This window comes from Trachurus japonicus, chromosome 13, assembly GCF_045865225.1.
Source record: "Trachurus japonicus isolate A0001 chromosome 13, Traja_1.0".
NCBI lineage: Eukaryota > Metazoa > Chordata > Actinopteri > Carangiformes > Carangidae > Trachurus > Trachurus japonicus.
This window is the reverse complement of record NC_140919.1, coordinates 35,472,276-35,495,159: the sequence shown is the minus strand read 5'-3', so window position 1 is coordinate 35,495,159 and position 22,884 is coordinate 35,472,276. Positions and strand designations below refer to the sequence as shown.

At 41.0% G+C, this 22,884-nt stretch overlaps 1 protein-coding gene across 1 annotated transcript in view; it reads left to right on the top strand.

Moving 5' to 3' along the window:
* Positions 1-4,275: 4,275 nt before the first annotated feature.
* The window catches only part of esamb (endothelial cell adhesion molecule b), a 45,431-nt gene continuing 26,822 nt past the window's right edge, over positions 4,276-22,884 (top strand). Inside the window, exon 1 of the mRNA XM_085796218.1 lies at positions 4,276-4,628. Coding sequence (XP_085652344.1) covers positions 4,574-4,628 — 55 coding nt within the window. The 5' untranslated portion in view covers positions 4,276-4,573. The remainder of the gene's footprint in view (positions 4,629-22,884) is intronic.

The window sequence follows — 22,884 nt, the reverse complement described above, 5'->3', positions numbered from 1 at the left end:
TGACTTTAAATTGGGAACGACTGAACTAAATTAATCTGCATGTAGTCAGGCCCACCTTGACCACTTACAACAGTAAAAGATTACCTTCACACTGATGCACCAATATTAACCATCTAATAATGTATAACAGTATATATCAGTCCCAACAGGCCAGTTTTCTGCACAGAGGAGTAATGATATCGTGGAACAAAGTGCAACAAGAGGGAATGGTCTCCACAAAGAAGTCCTGTCATACTATCTAGGAGTAGACTATCAAGGCTGATCTTCCACCATGTGGCAGCAAGATAACAGCGACTCTGCCGGCTTTAACAATGGATGTATTCAAGAAGACAGCGGGGAGAGTTTTTCCTCATATAGATAGCTGCTGAAAGTGACACAAATCAGAGCGATACTGCAGAAATCTACCACAGAAACATTTTTCCAACTAAATGCCAGCTTAGATTAGATTCTGTCATTTCAGTGTAGTCTTTTGTGCAGCAATTCATCATTTGTGCGCATGAAAGCACAGGTAGTCTTTAACTTTTTTTTTTTTTTTGCTGAATTCATTTCTAAAAATGTACCTGACCTACAGAAAATGTAGCTTATTGAAGGGGAAAGGGGATGGAGAGGCCCAAACATGCAAGCTGTGCAGTTTCATATCGGTGCTTCTTTCACGCTCAAGCAATCAATTATTCACACGTAGCACTGACATCAAGTTTCTAATGTTCAAGTGTCCAAGATTTACACGTTTTTCACACACGCACACACACACACATAGACACAGACACAGACACAGACACACAAAAATATAAATGTAAAAGTGACATTTCAACCGAGATACTTGTCCGGAATGATAATGCCTGATGGGGGACTGAGATATACGTTTAACACTGAAAGTGAACTTTTTCACTTACCCAGTACATATTAAATAATTAGAGGGTACAGACAGAGCACCTGGGGTTGGACTGGGATACTAATTCAAGCCAGGAATCTAATGTCAGATCAGGCCAGTCTACACAGATTACTGCATAAAAGTGTCCTCAGGTTAAAAAGTTGGTCATTTAGTTATTGCAGTAAGGGAATCATTACATGCCTTTATTTTCAATTTAAATGTCCAGTTTTCCTACATGGCATGATGAAATGTTGATAGCATGAAGTGTATTGTAAACATACACTGAGATTATTTGGTACATCTGCCTCAAACTGATGCAGTCTAATTCAACAGACCTGTAATGTCATTAGGGTTATAGTCTTCAGTATGCAATGCAATGTCACTGTGGTTTACTGCATTGTACAGAGAGGTTTTTTTCTGTTTCTGTTTTTTTTTGGCATAGATTAAATAAGTATAACACAAAACCATTCAACAGCACCACAGCACTGTGACTTATAAGCTTGAATCACCACCTCTCTAAGAAGAAAAAACATTATAACCCTAATGAAGACAGGATTTCCTAAGAAATTGGCAATTAAAAAAATTATAAGATGACTTAAAAAACATCCTACACTGTAATTCCCCAAGAGACTTTCTTTTGCAATCCCAGTTTTGAAATAAGTAAAGATCTCATTTTATGTCAATACCAACACTTCTTAACCCATTTTTCTGCCCTGTTCTCCACATTACTGTAACCCATGAATGTAAAATATGCATCAAGTTGTTGCTCTGTTATTCATTAACATCTTGTTTTTTTTCCCATTTTTTATGTTCTCCTCCCCCCAAAAGAACAGCTTACACATGCATATACCCAATTACCCATACAACACTTCCCTTGATAATTAATTTTAAGCTTCTTTCCTTGATCTTCCACATCTGTATTTTATTGATACAGTTTTGGAATGTAGTTAGCCCTGATAAATTGTGCAAAAACAGAATAGTACTGAGTCCTTTTTGACATCTGTCAGAATAAAACAACACTTTCACTTTTTTTTCCAACATAAAACTCCAGGTCTAACCTTAAAATCCGAAGACAACAGAAGAAGACAGGGGACAGCAGGTTCCACAATACCAGAACAACATAAATAAGTCAGTAGTGTAACTGCCTGTCAGACAGTAACTCTATTGAAGCAGATAAAAACACAACAACATACTGTACACATGGTAGGTATCTCCATATGTTTGAATGAGGTTTGGTGGCTTCCTACGTGTTTAATCGTGACTCTCAGGCCTCAGAAAACATGTGAAGCTAAATATCATGTAATAAACCCATTATGTTGCATTAAAAATACAACACATGGCCCCACCTGCATTAATATTTCACCTGATGAACCATTTATTGTGAGCTGAGCCAGGACCTCAGACTTACATTACAATGTCAAATCCCACAGCAGCTCCTGTTCTGCTGCATAAGTGGCTGCATAAGGTCTCGCAGTGTTTTCCTGCGAGACCCTTACCTGCGACAGTCATTTCTGCTCTGAATTAGACTTTGTAATACATCAAGTACTGTGAGGTAATTGAGTTGACATTAAACCTATTTGGGCCTAAGTGTATTTGAGTGTTGTCAATAGGGAGTTTTTGATCATTTTAATGTTTCCAGATGAAATAAAAAGCACCATTAAGTTTGAGGTTTTTTCTGAAACAAAAATGACTGACTTCTGAGTAACAGAGTAAGCTAAGCAGGCTATTTTTACAGAAACTGCTCCAGCAGACCTGGTGTGAGGGATCCAAGGGTCCAGAACTGGTAAATAAGAAATGTGACTTCCTGCCATTATTCTGTGTTATACAGTCAGAGTTCATTGCAAAGCTTCTCCAGTCATTTTTGGTTTATATTGACAGCGAAAAATGACTTGTGTTCATGTTAAAGGGGTCAAATCCACAAAGAATTATCACCCAGTGATGCTGTTTCCAGCATTTTTCAGCTCTTCCTCATTTTCTGGGACACAACTTTACTGTTTTGGTTCACTCCCACCACAGCAGGCAGCTGTAGAAAAAAAGGCTCTGCAAACCCACTGTGCACCATAGTTACACAGCAGTCAGACAGTGTTATCAAGTAAGCTGCTAAACAAAGTAAAGCATGTAGCAGTGAGTAGAGTGAACACTGAACATATGTTCATCAATCTATTACCCGCTGACTAACTCCATATGAAAATTTAGTTCACAGGGTACCATCCACTGGCAGGTTAAACACAGTATTGACAATTAATGATCATAAAAACATAAAAACTCAGAATATTCTCAGTCATGTGCAGACACTTTTTTTGGTGTTGTTGCACACAGCTGCTTTATGCAATGCAAAAGCAATTGGGACATGAGTCAGTATAATTCGTAACCAATACAGCAATTGTGAACTTTAAAGGGAGGAAGTCAAGACCACATCTGATCTGTCCCAGGTGAATGATAAATTCAACAAAAGTGAAGAGTTTGTGCCAGTTTTTGGAAAAAAGAATAAAAAACATGGAAGAGGGGTCTCATGCTCTGCTATACCCCATGCCAAGAAAAACACGTGCCCAGATACTTCAAAGAAATAAGAGAGAAATTACCTAAAAGCCTTTTTGGCTTATCCACTCCCGTTGTCACTGCTCATAACAGTGATAGAAAGTAACTAGCCTACTTTTACTCAAGCCCTGTTACAAAGTACAATTTCAGGTACTTGACTACATCTCAGTGAGATATGCGGTAGCCTACTCTTTACTCTACTGCAATAATTTGACATCTTTAGGTACAAATACATAGAAAGATTTTTTTTGCATAGAAAACATATGAATAATCTTGTGACGCTTCACAAGTAGGCTATGCTTGAAACTAATAATTAGTGGAATTAATTGGCAATTTATGATCTGTGTTTGAGTCATTTTCCATGGTTACAGCTTCTCAACACTTACTTTCTTAATTAATTTTTAATATGGCATGGACTGAACAGTGAGTGTTTACTTCTTTGAGCTCCGGGAGAACTGTGACAGAAATCAACAAACCAAACATCAGCTGATTAGAATAGGCTAATTGGGGGATGAATCCATAATGAAAATATCGACTAGGCTATCTGTAGAAATGTGTAGAATTGTTAAAAAACTATGACTAAACTGTAAAATGCTGTTTACAGATAATTACGTGATTGATATTAATCAAATGGTTAAATGAGTTCTTCCATAACTAGGCATTGAACATTTTCCACTTGAATAAATTACCTGCAGCTCACCTGCACAGTAACCGACAGGTAGCTATTTGCTCATTGACGAGCTGCAGTTGAGGTTTGGTTGCCAGGGGGCGTCACCGAGCAGCTCAGCCAGGCAGCAGCAGGTGAATAACCTCCTCCAGTTTACTGTGTGTAGAGGACATGAAGGAGCAGCACAGGCGCTCACCGAGGCGGCAGAAGTAAAGCAGGCTGGAGATGCAATGAGAGACGGAGAGGAGCTGCCTGCTTCCTACCGTCCCCCGGTGTGTGAGGTGAAGAGCAGCGGAGCCGCCGCCGTATGAGCCGCTGTCAGTAGGCGGGATGGCACGGAGAGAGGGGGCTCTGTCTGCGCACGCTGCCCTCCTGCTTTCTGTTAATTGCTACCTGAAGACAATTGAGCGGCAGTTTGGGAAGTGAAGCGAGCGCTTCGGTTGCAACTTTCGAGAAGAAGCTCCTGTTTTACTGGAGAAGCTGGTGGATGTTGCGCCATGGAGATAAAGAGGAGACTTCGAGCTGTGCTGATATTGATATGGATTGTTCAAGGTAAGCTAATTAATTCACGCGACGCTCGTTAAGCTGCCGTGAGTGGCCGCGTGCGAGTGAAACCAGAGCCCGGTGCTGGTGGTACTGTAGTTTGTCAGCGCGCGCGCGAGCGAAACTAATTTAAACGACCTTGTTGGAAGAGACGTGTCTGCTCTGTCCAGAAAGTTAAGACAAAGCATTTCTCGTTAAACCTTTTTTTTTGTCATCAAACTCCACTAATACAACTATTAAGTAGCTAGAAGAGGGAAAAAAACAGCACCAATTTTTATTTTAATAATGAAAATAAATAAATTAACATGTTTTAACGGTTAATTGTAATGATTTAAGTCAGTAAAGTCCAATAGAAACGCAGTAAAGGGATTGTATGTACTCTCCCTGCATGACCTTTGACACAGGTTGCATTAACACTAGATTTTGATACTCTGCTTTAAATCCTGAGCAGGGGTGTATAGGCTACATTGACATGCATCAGTCAGGTTCAGCCCCAGACCACCGAACAGCAGGTATGAGAAGCTATTAGCCTGCCCAGAGGCCAGAGACATGTCTTGAACCCCTCACCCCTTTCTGTTTTCTTCCATCCTCCAGCAAGATTTTGAATTCATGCAGGAGCAAGCTCACAGACAATTCATGAAATATGTAATTTTTATTGCTGTGAATTCCACAGTGGCTGCTGCTGCCTGTGTTTTTACTAGAGGTCTCCTTTTAAGCACACAGCAGAGTACTCTTCATCTTAAGAGGGCATAATGTTGTTGCATGGTTGAATGCTTTGAAATGAGTTTCAAGGAAGTCAGATGTTTCATTTGCCATCTTTTGATGGTTATTGTCCCGTGTCAGGTTAAAAATAACATAAAAGCACAAGCCCACCTGAAAGTGCAGGTTGTCATTTTAAAGATTCTGGACAAGAAATCAGGCCTGTCACATTTAGGATTAGAGTCACTTGGGATACATGATGGTGAGACAGTTTCAAAGCCCTCCATCCTATTGGGTTTTTTTCTACTGGTACAGCCTGTATGCATGTAGTTGGCAATGAATTTAGTAAATAACAGATGAATTCCCACATTGGCTAAATATTATATGAAATAAGCTAAAAATCTGAAGTGTCATAATACAGCATTGTAATGTAAATATTTAGTGTAGACTTCAGCTGAATGGTAATTGGATTGAAAAAGAGTTTTTGTCACATTTGTTTGCTAATTATATGTGTGGACTGTAAGCATTTTATTCGGAGCCAAAACCAAGAGAGGGTTTTTCCAGCCGGATGCTATTACTTTACATAATCATATACACACAAATATTGAAAAGATGTGTTAAATACAATCAATTTTCCTCTCTTCTCTTCTTCTGTGCTCCAAAAAACCCCTCAGGCTATGCCGACTTGGCCAATCTTGTTCCTGTCAGTCGTGCTGCTGCATCTTTTTTTTTTTTTGAACCAGATGTTGGATTTCATCCAGTGTGGAAGTCAGAGATTGTTACAGCTTGTATCTTTTATGTCAGAATTTGTTTAGTTCAAACTTGTGTTTTACTGACAAGACAAAAAAATGGACAAGCAATGTATGTGTAGTTTTGGATGCTGAAATTACGTGAGAGCTTGGTTTGGGCGTATGTGCAGCTCCACCTGTGTAACTGGTGGTACTTTTAGCAGTAGTAGGAGGAGTAGTGGGTCTGGTTACACAATGGGTCTACACTGTAGTACAGTATCTATGGAAAAAAGTATAGCTTGCATGTTTGTTGTGTAAAAGAGAACAGACAAAGACAGAACACATCGCTTAGTTTGGTTTCTTAGCCTACTTGCTTTGCATGTTTGTAAATGGTTGTAACTTTTCCCTCATTGTTGAACTTCACATACTGTATGGAGGAGTTATTAGGATAACCGATGAGATGGGAGTGGTCGCGCAGCAGGGGGAGGTGTCGACAGATTCGCCGTGGCGCAGTGACAATTTGTTGCCGATAGACCGCGCGGAGAGTGCGCCGAAAGCTCGCCAGCTCCAACCTGGTCTAATCTCAGCGCAAGGCGAAGCGCAGCCAGCGCAGTGGCAATTTGACTTCCCAGCGCGCAGTGCAGACACGTCACCAAGACCTCACAGGCAGATTTCCACACTTCCAGGCACATTTAAATGCAATTAACAATAATAATAATAATAATAATAATAATAATAATAATAATCATCACAATAACCCCTATTTATTGTATCTGAATCAGCACATACACCTATATCTATAGATTGTCCCGTCACTGATGGCAGATCAAAGGCTTGCGTAATGGAAACTCAGCCTGACTGAATTAACACAGATGAAACCAGGGAGGGACTGAGACAGCCGTGGATGTCCCAAGAGCAGGTGTTGACACTACACACTGTGCCGTTGCAGATTATCAGCTATTTATTTATTTATTTATTTACTTATTGATTTATTAGGGGCCAGCGCCGCATCGTCACGCGACCATAACAAATAAAACTGAAATGCCTCCGTTACGCACAGTTTGTTTATGTTGTGATCTGTGCACACGTGTTTAAATATAGGTTAGATAGATAGATAGACCTGGATAACATCATAACCTCCCTCCCAGACTACTTTTGCATCATCAGCCCGTGAGGTCTGTTCGCGCGACCGGACACTGCCAGCTTGGACCGGACCAGAACATCAGTTTCCTCCCGTCTCACTTGCTCTGACAGATTGAGAGCTGTTGCCCAGTAAAAAAAAAACAAAAAACAAAACACACCCCTTTTCCATTAATAAAGACACTCATATTTAGTAACCTATATTTAAACACGTGTGCACAGATCACAACATAAACAAACAGCTGTGCGTAACGGAAGCATCGCGGAGCGTCTCTCTTTTTCTTTTTTCTTTAGAATTGACCTGAGATGGATATGTTAATATCTGCTCACTATGATGCCAGGCTGATTGTGGTTTGCTGTGAGAGATGATAGTTTATTTGTTTTCAGTTTTATTTGTTATGGTCGCGTGACGATGCGGCTCAATAAATCAATAAGTAAATACATAAATATAGCAGATAATCCTGTAGTGTCAACACAGCAGTAATCCATCCTCATCTTTCATCTGTGCAGCCTTTGATCTGTCATTAGTGTGACGGGACAATCGATATAGATGTGCTGAATGTCTATGCTATAATCTGTAGGTGCTGTTCAAATCTTCTCTTCCACGGTGAAATCAAACGTCCGCCTTGCGCGCGCGGCGGATTTAAAGGCGAGGAGAGGAGCTCATTTGATTGGTGAAGATCTGACTCGGCTGTGTCAAACCCACTCCACGCCTTCTCTCCTCCCTCTATGCCATTTGCGCCGGTGGGAGGGAAGTAGGCGGGATGCGCTCCGCTGCGTCTCGAAGGAAAATCACAATCTGCTCCTGACCACTCCCCGTTGGCGAAGCGAAGGCGAGGCGCAGGCCTGATCCGTTCCGCCTGCACCTAGTTCACGAAAATAGAGCCCTAAATCTTAGTTAATTAAAATTTCTTCAAATAGCATAATTAATCCTGGGGCTGGGCCGTAGGAGTAGTAGTAGTAGTAGTAGTTGTAGTTGTAGTAGTACTAGTAGTAGCTGTAGCCGTAATAATTGGAGGAATCCATACATTGATGAGGTATCTTACCAGTGAAATTTGCTTTTGAACATACAGTAGTGGTCTGAAAAGTTGGGGATAGACCCTAGAGAACATAATGTCTTTGTTCAACAATACAGAGGACAATGAGTGAAAACCAGTTGTTTCCTCTGGTTTCTCCACGGGAACCACTGTGGCATGACATTACATCTGCCATCCTTTTGATTTGTTGTAACCTCTAAATGGAATGAAACAAATGAACGAACTCGGTTTGCCACTCACTGACGAGCAGCTACAGCCGCTTCCTGTTCCAATGATCGGATGGATTTCTTAATTTGCATGATGGATTTCCCTTTTTTTTATTTCTGACAGCCACTAAGCAGCCTGTCAAAAGCCGAGCCTGCCTGTCAGAAACCTCAGAATTAGTGGTTGAAGAAACGGCAGCGCTAAACCGTAGTGCCCGTCTGTCCAGCGCGACTTGAAATGAGTCAAGAACACTCAGCTTGTATTGATGAAACACAGCAGCTCATTGGCTTTAAATGAGTGGGCCCATACTGGAGCTAATTGGCTACCAAATGTTAAAATAAATCTTTTAATACTCATCTGCTTCCAGGATCCTTTCATTTCCGCTGGTCTGAGACAGATGCTGAACAAACTTTTTATTACCACTGATGGCAGTAAATCACATTCTACTGATACAGTCCTATGCAGTATGTCCAAGCTGTAACACATTGCCGCTGTCCAACACATTGCCCAAATTGGCCCGAGGACAGTGGCAAGGTGACTTGGCAGCCTCTAGACTGAAAGTAGAGTAAAGTTCGAGTGCCAGCTTCAATCCCCCTGCTAGCGTAAATATGCCTTTCACTTTGGTCCGGCTATTAAAATATTGTCGTGTCCTTCGTCGCTTGTGTTCAGTGACGGCTGGATCATAATGAGACGGGAGCCACTTGGCTCTGGTGTAAGATGATGCTTGTGAGCCAGCTGCATCCCTTTTCACAGAATAACTCACAGAGCTTAGGGTAATTCTGATTATGTATCGCATGATTAACTAAACAAGAAATTAAACTGTTCGGGTCCAGTGTTGGAACAAACAGCGTTCCCAGCAGGGCGCCCGCATGCCCGCAAAGTCGAAAAACGGTAATAAAGAGCCGCAGAGATTGGGGAGATTTCTGGAATTGAAAGTCAGAGTATTTCTGGCTACTAGAGTTGGTACTGTGGTTAAGAAAATAGCAGAATGCCCAGTGGATATCAAGCTTAAATGCAGTCCAATTAGTATGTCTAAAAACTTAAATAATCCTAGTCATTGCAAGCAAATTGAGCTGTTGAATGTGTCCTTCTAGTTACTTCCCATTGTCTATAATGGGGAAGAGGTTGTATTAACTGAATAACTACCTGTCATTTAGAGATGGGTAGCAAGGAGTAGTGGTGCAGCTTCCTGCCTGATAAGCTTAGCAGCTGTCTGTGTCTGTATTTCAAGGTAATTTATTTGGGATTGTTTATACTGTTAAATGAACAATGTTCCTCTGTCAAATGTTTGCTTACAATGATGAGCTTAACTAGTTTTGTTGTACTATGTACATATAGTTTTTGTGTTGTCTACATTCTCTGGACTGTACAAACGCCTTGGACATGAACAGGAAGTGAAAAGAAAAGAAATGTGTGAACCAGGTAAACAGTTTCAAGGTGGAAAAGCTGGCAAAGCTGCCCCAGCAGCATAATAAGGTAAAAGCACTTAAAACAGATGTGTTAGTCATCAGTCTTCCTTGTCGGAGTACAAACTGCTGCTGTAAGTCTTTTGAGTCACCTCATGGAGCTGCATCTTGTCTCCTCTGGCTCAAACTGGTAAATTGCCACCAGTTTCACATATATGGTTGTATTTGTTAGGCTGACACATACCTTAGTGTGGGTGTTCCTAATTGCCCACAGTCCACTCTGTGTACCATGAACCCTCTGAGGACCCCCGTAGAGACTGTGACTCTGATTGGGAGGAAGAAAGGGCCAAAGCTACCTAAAGGATTCTATCATGTAAAACTAGGTCAAATTAATTGGCTCATGCTCGCCACACAATAAAGAGGACAGTGGTGCTCGGGTTTTGTATGTTTCTACACACAACAGCTGCTGTGTGTTTGACTCCGTACTGACGCTGCTGCATCACATCAAGTGATCTGAGTTGATTTCTCCCACTGACACTTCACAGCAGAGGAAGTTGACAGGTGTCGATTGGAGCTTTGCGTGTCGGCTCATTGAGCTAATGTGAGTTTGAGGCACGTGGTCAAAACATTTTTACAAAAATCCATCAGCAGGTCTGCACGATTCTCTGTAAAATGGGATTCACAATTTCTAGTTAGAATTAAGATTACGATATTTTTCAATATGTTTATTGCTCTGTTTTTCCCCATCAATTTTGGACATCATATAGGGATCGCTCCTTAGATGCAGCAGCTTCATGAATCTGATGGCGAGGATGAAAACAAACCACAGTCATTTGTCTTATGTTACTTATACAATGTCTTCCTCGTGCCTATGGGAGTTTGATGTGCGTGGTGACAGTCATGCAGGTTACTGGTGTATATTTGGTCGGGACTCGGGCAGCAGGGATTTTCTGCTTGACCTTTATAGCTTCGTCATATTGCAGTTTGCGGTTACGTTTAAGGTGATTGTATAAATATGTAGTGTTGCGCTGCAGAACTGTAAACACTGCTCGCGATGTAGGGGATTTTGACTTTCATCTGCTTGTTAGACTGAGTGCTTTCTCAGTACCAGCGCCATGGGGCTGGTTAGGTTCCTCATCTTATCTTAACCCCTATTTCCGTTTCTCGAATCACATGGTCTAATGCTATGTTGTCATTTTTTTGGAGGGAGAAAACATGAGCGCTTGTTTTGATGTAGCTGATATCGGCAATGACAATGCGTCAGAATTGTCATTCAAATGGCATTTGGACCGATAAATTGTGCATATTTTCACTTGGAATTAAGCTTGGAGATTGATGGGACAGCCTTTCCTCCTCCTGTATTTCCCTTCACCAGTAAAAAAAAAAAAAAAAAAAATAGATCATGAGTGCGTCTGTAGGTTTGGTTTTGTTAGACAAATTAGAAAGGATTAAGAATCCAAAATATTGGATAAAATGTAATTTTAAAAGCTAAAATTTCATTTACAATGGTCTTTATTCTTTTACTTTCTTGTCTGCCATATACAGCAATAAATGCCCTTTAGCTGTGAGGAGAGAGTGGTATGTCAAACTTAAATTAAAAAGTGAATTATTTATTTTTTAATTGTTTAATCCATCCATCAATTTCCCCCGACCTCTCTGGGTCCTGGCATGGATGGATTATGAGATACTGACCCCCTGCCTGTCTTTACAGCCTGAACTTTGTGACTTTCAAATCACTTCATTCAGAGGTTCTTTGTCCTCTTGGCCAACGAGCTGAGAGGACACAGGCCCCATTCACTATGGCTCCAGGCCACATAACAACTGAGTAATCTAGACGTAATTATTGTTTTGTGCAGTTACAGTAGGTTTTGTGTGTTTTGCATCGGTCTTAATCAAATGACAGTGATAATAATATTAAAAGTGTCTTAAACAGTCTTATATTTAGTGTGGTGATGACTGTTTATATTTATATATAGCATATAGCAGGCTACCATCGCACTTGTAAGTTTTTCCAGTGGTTTGTTATGGGTTTGCAGGTTGTGCTTGCTCTGCTGTAACAAAGGGAATATCATTATATTTCAGCCGTGCGCAATTTTAGCTGATGCACATTAAATGAACGGCCCTGTGTTTCTCCTGCATTAGAAAGAAAAATATGGCACACAATGTTAACCATTATACTCACAAACTAATCAGCATTTTTCTTGCTGGATGACTCGCTTTGATGTTAGGTACACTGAGTGCATTAGTGATTTTCTATCCACAGCACACTTTAACAGTCCAGTAACACTCATCATTATGCTGCTCAGTGAGGAAAGACTCGGAGCCGATTTAGCAATAACTTAAACTGTGACTGAAGAAAATGTTAGGCTACGTACTGCATAGGAACAGTCGTCATGCGCTTGCATCTGCAGCAAACATCTCTAAGCCATGACTGGTAAAGCTCTTTTAATCAGAATTGAAACGCAATGAGGAGTTGACAAGTTAGTCCAAAACCCAGTCTTACCAATTGTCAATAATGTGCTTCTCAATATGTTTTAATTGAGTTTTAACCCATTAATTCTCTGAAATGTATTTAAATCAAGAGCCATGATGCCTGAAGTTTCTTCTGCTCATGTCCTGGGGGATACTATCTCTGTATACACCTGAGAAAACAATGTGTACATGTGTACTCTATATATGAATATTTTTACCTATCGAGGTTTGGAAACATATTAGAAAAACTTACTGCATCAACATTTGGAACTTTTTTGTTCTGAATATGTGTCTAATGCTCTGCAGTGATATTTCATTTGGACACAGATGTTGAGTGACACCTAAACAAGTATCTGTTTGCTAATGAGGTGCTAGTAATGGCTTTGTGATTATACTAAAAGAAAATGGTGCCACACACCTGAAGAGCTTTGGTGACTGGAGGCAAAAACACATTTCCATAATAAACTCTCCCCAGAGTTCATGGAAGATCATGAGAAAGAGGAGTCAATTGCTCTCTGCACAACTAAACCCCCAAATAAAACATGATGGTCACAAAATGAACATCTTAATGTTTTGCCCCAGTTCTCACCCTTAATCCTCCTGCTCAGCTCAGATGAGAGGCTCACCAGAACCAACGTGGAGGGGTCACGTTGGGTTGTCTTGCTTAGCGAGGACGCTTCTCTATAGGATGCCACGACTTGTACACATCATCTGAAGCCAACAGAGGAACTGAAATCATTTATAAAAGTTAGTTTTTTATCCCTGTGTGTATTTTACTAATCCAGCCCTCGTACGGTGCACCTGAATTATTAAAATTACTTGAAGAAAGCGCAGCTCACAATATGCAGTATCTGTCGCATCCAAAATACAAATTGAAATGTGGTGACAAAGGAAAAATACGTTATTGATTACATTTGTCATTCAGTCTATGACAGTTGAACAATAAGTGTCCAGAACCCCAAAAGAGAACAAAGAGGAAAAGGTAAATATTGTTTTAACTTTAAAGTCAAAATGTTTGTGTGACTTGTTTGTATCGCCTTTCACCATTTGATTTCAACTAACATCTTAACTAATAAGATTTAATAGTCATCTCACATGATTGTTTCCTATCCCACTTTACCCATACCCACCTATTTCTCATGGTCACGTGACCAGTGCTACAATGGCCAGCAAAGATGTGCAAGTAAAAATAGAAACCCCCCCACAAAATGTGACCTCTGCCATAATGACAATGCCACAGTTTTCTATATTTTTGCTGCTTTTCAATTTGAAAACAAGTGGCGTGTGGAACTCAAATTAACACAGAACAAAGGAGGAAGCAGGAGGGAATTAGACAAGTTAAACAGCACATGGCTTACAATTTAATGTGTTAAAAATAGTATATTTAATAGAGGCATAATTAGAAATGATGCTTATTTCATTTAAGAAAAAGATTTTTTCACTTTTAGTCGCACAGTTTAAAGGCAACATGTCGTCACAGGCGATGCACCCACTCATGCTGAATCAATAAGGCTGAGGCCAGGTTAGCTGCAACCACAGCTACCTCAATAACCATCAGCCTGTCAGCTCATTAACTCCCACTGCTCACCGACAGACGACCACTAAAGCTTTGTTGAAATGCAGTCGCTGTGTATTCAGTTTGGTTAGTTAATTAAATACATCTGTATATATCCCTACTGGTTGTGAGTGAGTCAAATGCAGGGTGTACAGTAGTATCATTAAACTTTAATATTCAGTGCAGTGGATCAAAATGAAACCCAGGTGGTGGTGCACCCTGACAGGTGTGTTGCCCCCTCTGTCACCTTTTCATCCATGTTCCATCTTCATGAGACTAATGATGTGCTGACCAGTCTGGTTTGGCCACAGGAGACTGAAAGGCGGCGCAGTCTTCCCACTCTGCCAGTCAGGTGGTCACTTTGCTCTGTAGTCTCACCTTGGCGACATCATCTTCTCAGCATCTGAATCACAGATGTCTCACAAAGGGAAACGCATCCAGACGAGGTGTGTTGAGTTAGTGCAAGCCGCTGGTTTCCCTGCTGATCGCAGCCCATAAATGATGCATCTCGGAGGAGTGTGTCATTTACACCCCGGGCGTAGGCGAGGGTCGTGATGATTTACACCAGGTGCACCTGGAGAAAATGGCACACACTAATGAGGTCCATTCCCTCTCTAAAAGAGACCTTTGCTCTGGGTAGAAACCAGTGCAAACTTCAGAGACCAGGCATGCAAACATACACTTGCACAAGGCAAAGCTAACTAACTAACTAATGTCTGCAGAGAGATTTGATTTGCCAAGAAGCATTTATGGTGAGATTTGACACAGAGAAATCCTATTAGTGCTCAAGAACCTGCTAACCTGCTGAAATTAATTTTCAGCAGATTCTGCAGTTCATCACAAATACTCAGTTCCTGCTGGAAAGCAGCGCAAGTACAGTAATTGTAAAATGCTGTTGCACTGAGACAGAGGCTCTTTTTTTAACACGATGTGACTGCAAAAAAGAAAAGAAAGAAAGAACAAAAACTTGTTTCATCAGCATTTTGAAATGCAAAATGTTTGCTTTTCTCCAAAGGATTGATTTTCATATTTAAAAGGTGTGAAAACTGCTATTCTGTAAAAACAGAAAAGATACCTTCAATATTTCTTTTGTCTTGTTGTGCAGGTAGGAAATGGGCTGTCTGGTCCCAGCAGATGAGTTCTGCACTAAGACGCTATAAGATTATGGTCCTGTTTGGCAGTTATAGTAAGGCAAAGGGAGATGAGATTTTTTTTTACTCTGGTGTGTCACAGGGTTGGATGGGTTTTATGTCAAAAGCTGCACTGGTAATTGGTTAGTCTGAAAATGGTAGATGATAGCCCTCTGAAAGTGTTGAATGTTTATGTGTAAAAGGACAGAATTGGTGTGTATGGAGGCACGATGGCTTCTGCCCGAGTGGAGATGAGAGATTAGTATTCATTGAGGAGTGAGAGGCATCCTTGCTCCTTTCTCCTGTTGCTCGACTGTCTCGCCAGATGGAGGGGAGGGTTGTTGTGGCCAGATTAATGCTGTCATCTGGTTTGAGGTGTAACCTGGCCTCACGGGCTTCAGGCGTGGTTATGTGAGGCTAAAGAAGGTCCCTCAGGTCAATCCTGCAGTGGCGAGGCAAGTCAACCACACAGGCTGCAGTTATTCCTCCTCACAGATTAAAAGTGCATTACACCGTGCCTCTGTAATGTTATTCCCTCTGTAGGGATGTAGTAATGCACTCTCCAAGGAAATCTTGCCTTTTTATTTTTCTTTAGTGAAAATCCTTCTCCATATTTACATTGGAATCATAAGGTTTCATCTGCGATCTGCATCGTATTTAGATACTTTACAATTCTACACGTCTTATATAGCTGATCTGATGTACAATGTATTACTCCTAAATACATTACACAACTTGAAATCCTTCATGTTTTTATCCATGTCAGTGGCTTGGCTCTACGGGCATCGTTGGTTAAGTCACTGCTTTGGTCCAGAAAGAATCTGAACAGCTATAAATGGATGATTATGTATCCCATACAGATGTTCATGGGGACCAGAGGATGAAACCTAGCTTCGTTATCACCTGAAGTTGCACCAGAACTGGATACAATCCAGTAAACTTGAATCCCCACTTTTCATCTAGAGCATTGTTAAAGGGATAGTTCAACATTTTGGCAAATAGGCCCGTTGCCATAATCCCTAATAGTGTTAGGAGTAGATTCGGTACCTTTAATTGTCGGTGCAAGCTATTTTTAGAACCGCAGAGCCGAGTCGCAAGCTGCTCAGAGCTACGCTACGGAGGCTCAAGGGATTTCTTGGTTTCCCTCATCAAACTCACCACGCTATGGAACATTACGAGACGAGTTGTTTTCGAGGTTTCAAGGTACTATCTCATAGCGTGGTGAATTTGCAGGTCACAACTTGTCCACCAGAGCGTTTTGGAGTTGTTGGATTGTCTATTTGATGAGTTTGATGAGGGAAACCAAGAAATTCCATTAGCCTCCGTAGCTCTGAGCAGCTTGCGGCTCTTCTCCGCCGTTCTAAAAATAGCTTGCACTAACAATTAAAGGTAACGAACCTACTCCTGAAACTATAAATGGATTTTGGCAATGGGCCAATTTGCCAAAATGTTGGAGGGTTTTTCCTGCGTTCAAAATTGCGTGGCAATTTTGTGCCTCCCCCAGCTATATGCAGGGTTTTTTCTGCATTATAAATTTTGAGGCGGCCGCCACGCTGGAATCTTGATTGAAAATCAATGCAGTAGAAGCGCAGTGGTGCTGTTTTCAACTCGGTTCAACTCGACTGCAGCAGAAAGGGTGCGTTTGATTTCAGCTCCGGGCCGCAAGATGACGTTGACGCGCAGCTTGTGTGCCCGCGGGGCTCATAGGGGCTCCGCTCTGTTCAAATGTTGTGCTGAGCATGAACGCACCCCACTGGCGCATAGCGTGAAGAGAGAGAGAGAAGGAGACACGGTGGTGTCCTTTGCTGCTTGGTGACAGGACTCGGTAGCCTACCCGTAAAACAAATAATGGCTGACTCCCAATTTACCGCCGGTCCCAATTATCTGCCGGGTGTAGCCAAATATTTTTTTGTATTAAACGCCTATCCCAAACGCCGGATCAAACATTGTTTTTCTGGTTGCCACAAAATATTTTATGCAAATATAGCCTACATAAACACAAACAAATAACCTTTAACAAAGGGTCTGACTGTAGCCTATTTATTTAATTTTAGAGAAACCTCACTGATGACGTGAGGTTACCGTATGAAGTTGAGCGGCTTGTGTGTCAAAGACACCAGCTCAGGACAGGAGTCAGTGTTTTTTTTTCTCTGCCTTTATTTTGAAAGGACAGCTGGAGAGAGACGGGTACGCGGAGATTTCCACCGGGCCCGCCGTGGCACGTGCCGGTTCCACTGAGTTTCAGTGACGGCGAGCAGCCGCTTTATTATATGCCCCCACCCCCCACCCCCACCATCAACGAATACTCACTCCAGCCAGGTATCCAAAGTTGGAAAGAAGCTGAGGGACAAGAGCAGAAATGACTTGTGTCATAAATAATGTTTTCAGTAAAATGTGGCCACCTGTGTATTCTGTGTTTTGGTTATGAGTAGGCCGTGAGCAGTGGGTTTTTGAGTATATTTCTGATGAAAGCAGCTGCTCATGCATGCGTAAACAACCCCAATGAGAGCAGTGAGAGTTGAACCAGATTGTAAATAATGAGCCCAAAGTTGTGATAAATCTGCAGATTTAGGTCGTAAATGTAATTAATTTCTATGTGCGACCTCTGTTATATCATTCTATATACATTGTTTCTTGATTGTTTGGCTAAATATCTGTTTTAATACTGAGCAACATTGATTTTTTGTTCTGTTGCAGTTCAATGAGGTGATGGTATAGAGGTGACTGGTCTGCCTGTGATTACACTGAGCACTGATTGGACTTTGCATTTAGAACCACATAGGATCTATAGCTTCAGTCACTCTTTGATTTGGTTATGTGGTTCTTTGGTTTTGTGTGTTTTCAAGCGTTGCAGCCATTATTGCTACAAACAAAATAATCCATCAATCAAATGATTTTCAAATCATTTTTGACACAAGTCAGATGCTAAGGTCACAGTTTTTCTGAGTTTTACCGTATGTGCTGTATATGTTATAACAAATCCTCCTGAAGTGGCCTTTGTTGTTTTCATAAATCCCCTCGCTTAGTTTTCGAGCCCTCGAGTGTTTATTGCAGCTGTAACATCAATTTGGTTTGTGGATCAAATTTTCATTCTGTTTGGAGCCTGTGGTGGTGGCGAGGCAATTGCCATTAGAATTAATACCCCGGGGCATTAACGGTCAAAATAGAAAAAAACCTACCAAGCAGAATACAAGACCAAACAGTATTTTATAATCTCAGTGATCTGTCAAACCCTGGAATAATTGGCTCTTTGGGATGACTGAGAATTGATGGCGGGCAGAGTAATGACCTCACCATCACTTGAAGTGACACTCCCGTCTGTAAGCCGCTCCACATGTCATTAGTATGACCAGGGAGGTTTGATAAGAGAAATTTCTCCTCGGCATCATCACTAATGTTAGCCCTCTGCACCACTGTAAGCCTTTCCAGGTGAGATTCATTTCACAGGATGGTATTTTCATTTTCTGCAGCACAGTAACTGAGTAGCAAAGCCGTTTGTTGAAAATAGCCTCTCTTTTTTTTAAGAAAGTAATATTTAGCTCAGCTGAAATTAAATTAGCTCACATGTTTCCAAAAAGAATGAACTGCTCTATTGAGCTCTTTTCCTGTATCTCAGTCAGCAAAGTGGCAGCAGGCAGTCATGCATTAAGTTACATATATTAGTCTGTATAGAGTGAGTCTCACCTGATAGAGTTTTTTTTAGTAGGAGAAATTTCTTATTTCTATTTCCTACCTGAGGTTGGTTGGTCCTCTAAATTGATCTGCTGCTTCAGAGAAACCTGCTCAGACCTGATAAGCACACCAGCCGTGGCACCTTTACTGGCAAAGCTCAGACATCAAATATGCCTCATTTCAGACTTCAGGAAGGTGAAGTCATCAACTTTCTCTGGTATGAAGTCTGCCACTAAAATGAAGAATTTGTGTGACACAGGTGAGACATAGGAGAAATGGTTTTCTGTGTACAGCAGCTACAGTATGATGTGCTATAGACTTGTATATTCACTCTGTCATTTCATCAGACTCCAGATGTGTGGGCCTGCACACCCTGCACACAAGATATTTTCTATTTCCATGTTCCAACATGTGACTCCTCTCAGCACGCGTGTCTAGTTTTTATGTGTTAGAAGGGAATAGTAACTGCCTGTTAAACTTGGAAGTATGAATTTAGAAACTTATCCAATTTAGAGAAGCATGAGATAAATAAAACCAAATTCATCCTTAACAAATTCTATTAGATTTCATATCAACTGGCTATAATTGAGCCATCCTCTCATTTAGCCACCATTGCAATCCCACAGTGTGGCATGTATTTGAGTTTTATACACTTTGTGATAGATTCCTGCAGCCTATGGAAAATAAAAGTGTGACTTTTTTTTCATTCAGTATTTTTTAAATCTTTGGCTTTGAACCGTTAGAGGCATCACCCTCAGATTTACTTTATTTGAAAAAAAAAACAAAAAAAAACAAAGCAGGGATTAACAGCTGCTTTTAAAAGCATGTAAGAATAAAATTGCTCCGCATGAACTTGATCACAGAGATGCTTTAATCTTCAGTGTTAAGGTGAAAAATAGCTTTCTATATCCTTAAAAATAACAGTGCTCTACTTTAATGTTGCAGCAAGTCATGCAGTTTGTGATCAGTCAGTGATTCAAACTAAAACATTTTCTGGTTTTGTCGCATTTTGGTCTTTATTTCATTATTCATCTGTTCTCTTTCACACTGAAACTAATTGCCCAGAAGAAGAACAAAGTATTGACAGAGTCCCTGCTGGAGTTTTCAGTTAAAAATCCTGCAGTGGTGATGACCGCCATGCATTTAGATCCTCTGATCAGTGCGCTCGTATGTCCTCACTGATTTGAAATGAGAGCGTTAGTGTTGCTGCCGCAGTCATAAAAATAGAGTTGCAATTTAAAAGGACACGCAATTTTGCCTGGCTTAAGAAGAGTGTTTTTATTTACAACTTTATTCACTACAATTTGTATTCATGTTGTCTAAAATGCTCAAGCAGCAGTAACACACCTCTCCTCACAAGTCAAATCTAAACACCTCTACCCAGTCACAGGTGTCTTTGTTCTTCCTTTGCGAGAGTTGTGTGAGTGGACAGCTGCAGCACTTAGACCTCATTGGTTTAGCTGAACAGTCTGGACAGTGGTGTGCGCCCTCAGGACCCGGCCCTCCTTCCTTGAAGTTTTCTTTGAAAGGCTTTTAAAACAAAGGTTAGGAAGGCTCCTAACCAGGTTAGTGTTTCATGACACAAAGACCAAGAATGAAAACTGCTTCATGCGTCACATCTAATGTAACACCAAAGTGTTTGTGGTCAGAAAATGTTATTGTGCCCAGGATTAATGGGTCGTTGGCTGAAATGTAAATCACAGATGATTCTGATTTGAAAAAAATTCACATTTTTACAGGTTCATATCATATCAAATTAGTGACTGTGTGATCTGAAGTCAGTTCTAGTTAAATGTTGGGGTCTGATAGTGTCTTTCCACTCATATAAATGCTGCTCAAGGTTTTGTGTAAAAACTAATTAGGTACATGAACATGATCCAGTGTTATAGTGGAAAAATTTAATATGCAATTTACTTTTTGTCCAAAGGAGATTCTGTGTACTGCATAGCCTCAGTGAATCGTCACTGAAAATCTTTATTTGCCCGCTTCACGTCCTGACGCAGCCTCTCCATGCTCACTAGCAGGTTCGTCTTTCTACTATAATGCGATTGTCTCCAGAGTCAAAGGACAACGGTCATGTTATGATGTCTTCTTGTGTACGACTTTTGTCTATCCCATCTCCCTCCCTGGTAAAGCCAGCTTGGGCTGATAATAAGATTAGAGTGGCAGCTTAGAGACCTGGCCTAAGAAACAGTGATCGTTTATCTGCGATGCTGCTGCGGATAGACATGACATGAGTGGGTAAAGGGGTCTCAAAGCAGAGAGTGGGTGTGAGGCTTCTGAGGTTAAAGGGCAACGGACGACATTCAGCCACTGCACAAATGTGTCCATAATATCACTGTGAGTCTGGCTTCAATTGCCAGGGCAGAAGACACTTAGAGTATCTATGTTTATATCCAGAAACATCTCACAAACGAGTGACATCAAGAGCACAAAATTGTTTTCTGTGCATCCAGATGCTCTGTTTACCATCCATAATCACCTCCTCCACAACAAACACAACTTTCGCCTCCATCAGTGGTCCCATCCATCCACACTAATCAATGCTCTGTTGAACTGTGGCAGAATTAAAAGCTTAACCCATGTGCTGCAAACTGTCGACAAAGATCTTAACAGGAGCAGAGATTTAGAGAAGGCACTCTATTGTGGAGTGTGAGCCACAGTTAACAACATGAACATACTGTGAACGCTGCACTCTCGAGGTTTAAACTCTGAAACAATTACATATCTTTTTTATTGTTATTTTATTTTAAGCTGCTCTGATACAGAGAGTTTATTTACGTTTCCATGTATATGTAAGGCATTGTCGAGTGGAGAATAAAGTAAATACCCAAATCCCAACGTTAGAGCGGCCTGTTTGTTTTTTTTATATCAATTTTGACATTTTACTTACACAATAGATAAACTAGTATTGTTGGGTTAAAGAAATTGTTTTAATGTTTTTTGTTTCTAAAATACATATATTAGAGCTTCCTGGCCTTCTTGAGAGTTGTTAGGCTATGATGTTAACTCATTACTTACAGTAACATCACTCTCTTCCACTGACTCAGGTTCAGTGTGATAGCAGCTTCTCATCCTGAGCTTTCAGCTTTGATATTTTTTGTTCGCATGTGGTCTGTATGCAAATTGGAAACTTGCCTTAAAGCAGATATCAGTGGCACGGCCGTTTCGGCTAATGCTGTGTTCAAGGCAGGCTTTTGAAACCGTAAGTTACAGCTTCAAGTCACAACTACGACTTGGTAGCGTTCCAGGTAACCCGTAGCTCGTGTTTTTACCGTCCTGTTGTCTGTGAAAGTTCCCTATAACGGCCACTCGTAACTTCCGACCCGTGAACTCGTACCAGATCGAACTGGTATGACTTCACAGGAAGGAAAAACACAAAGTACGAGTTTCCTTGAACGCACCATGAGTTAGCAGCCCCCGCCCTTGTCAGGCATCAATTGGTCCTCGTGCTACGTCACCACATTCACGCGCATCCCTTGGCTGCACACACAGCCCTTCATGCCGTTCTCTCCCCTCATTGGATAACACTTGTATCCCACAAGGAAAATTTTCTCCTCGGGTTACAGCAGAGCAGAGTGACGGAGAGACTCGTGTTTAGGCTGAAATACTTCATGTAAGTGATTGCTGACGGAAAATAGGACTATTTAGGACTTATATTAACAAAAACATTCCACTGATATCTGCTTTAACTCTACAAATAAAACATGATTTCAGTGAAATTTGTTGCCAATAATGAAATGCAGTGAGACATGAACTGCTGGGCAGAGTAAGATGGTTTTCCAGTTTTGTGTTATTCCCAGACTACAATACAGACCTAAACACGTTACAATTTTGCAAAATGAAAGATAATAGAAAATAGTCATCAGATGTATTGATAATGAAAATGGTAATTAGCTGCAGCCCTACAGTAGATTGAAGAATGTACTTATTTTACTCTGGCCTGCATCTTGGGGTCAATTCCACTTGGCGAATCTCCCCTCATTAAGGCGGCAGCTTTTTATCTATCAACTTACTGTGGTAGAGAAAAGTAAAGTAGCTCAAGGGGATTACACAAACACCAAAATACGTCTCCCTTCGTATGTGTTCGACCGTTAACACAGAGACACCACGCGGTCAGTCTCAAGGGAGCAACTGTTCTCCATCTAATCCCAACACTGAGGGGGAGCACTCTGACAAAAGCACGGTTTATAATGCATCCACAAGCGGGCCCTCGAGAGGC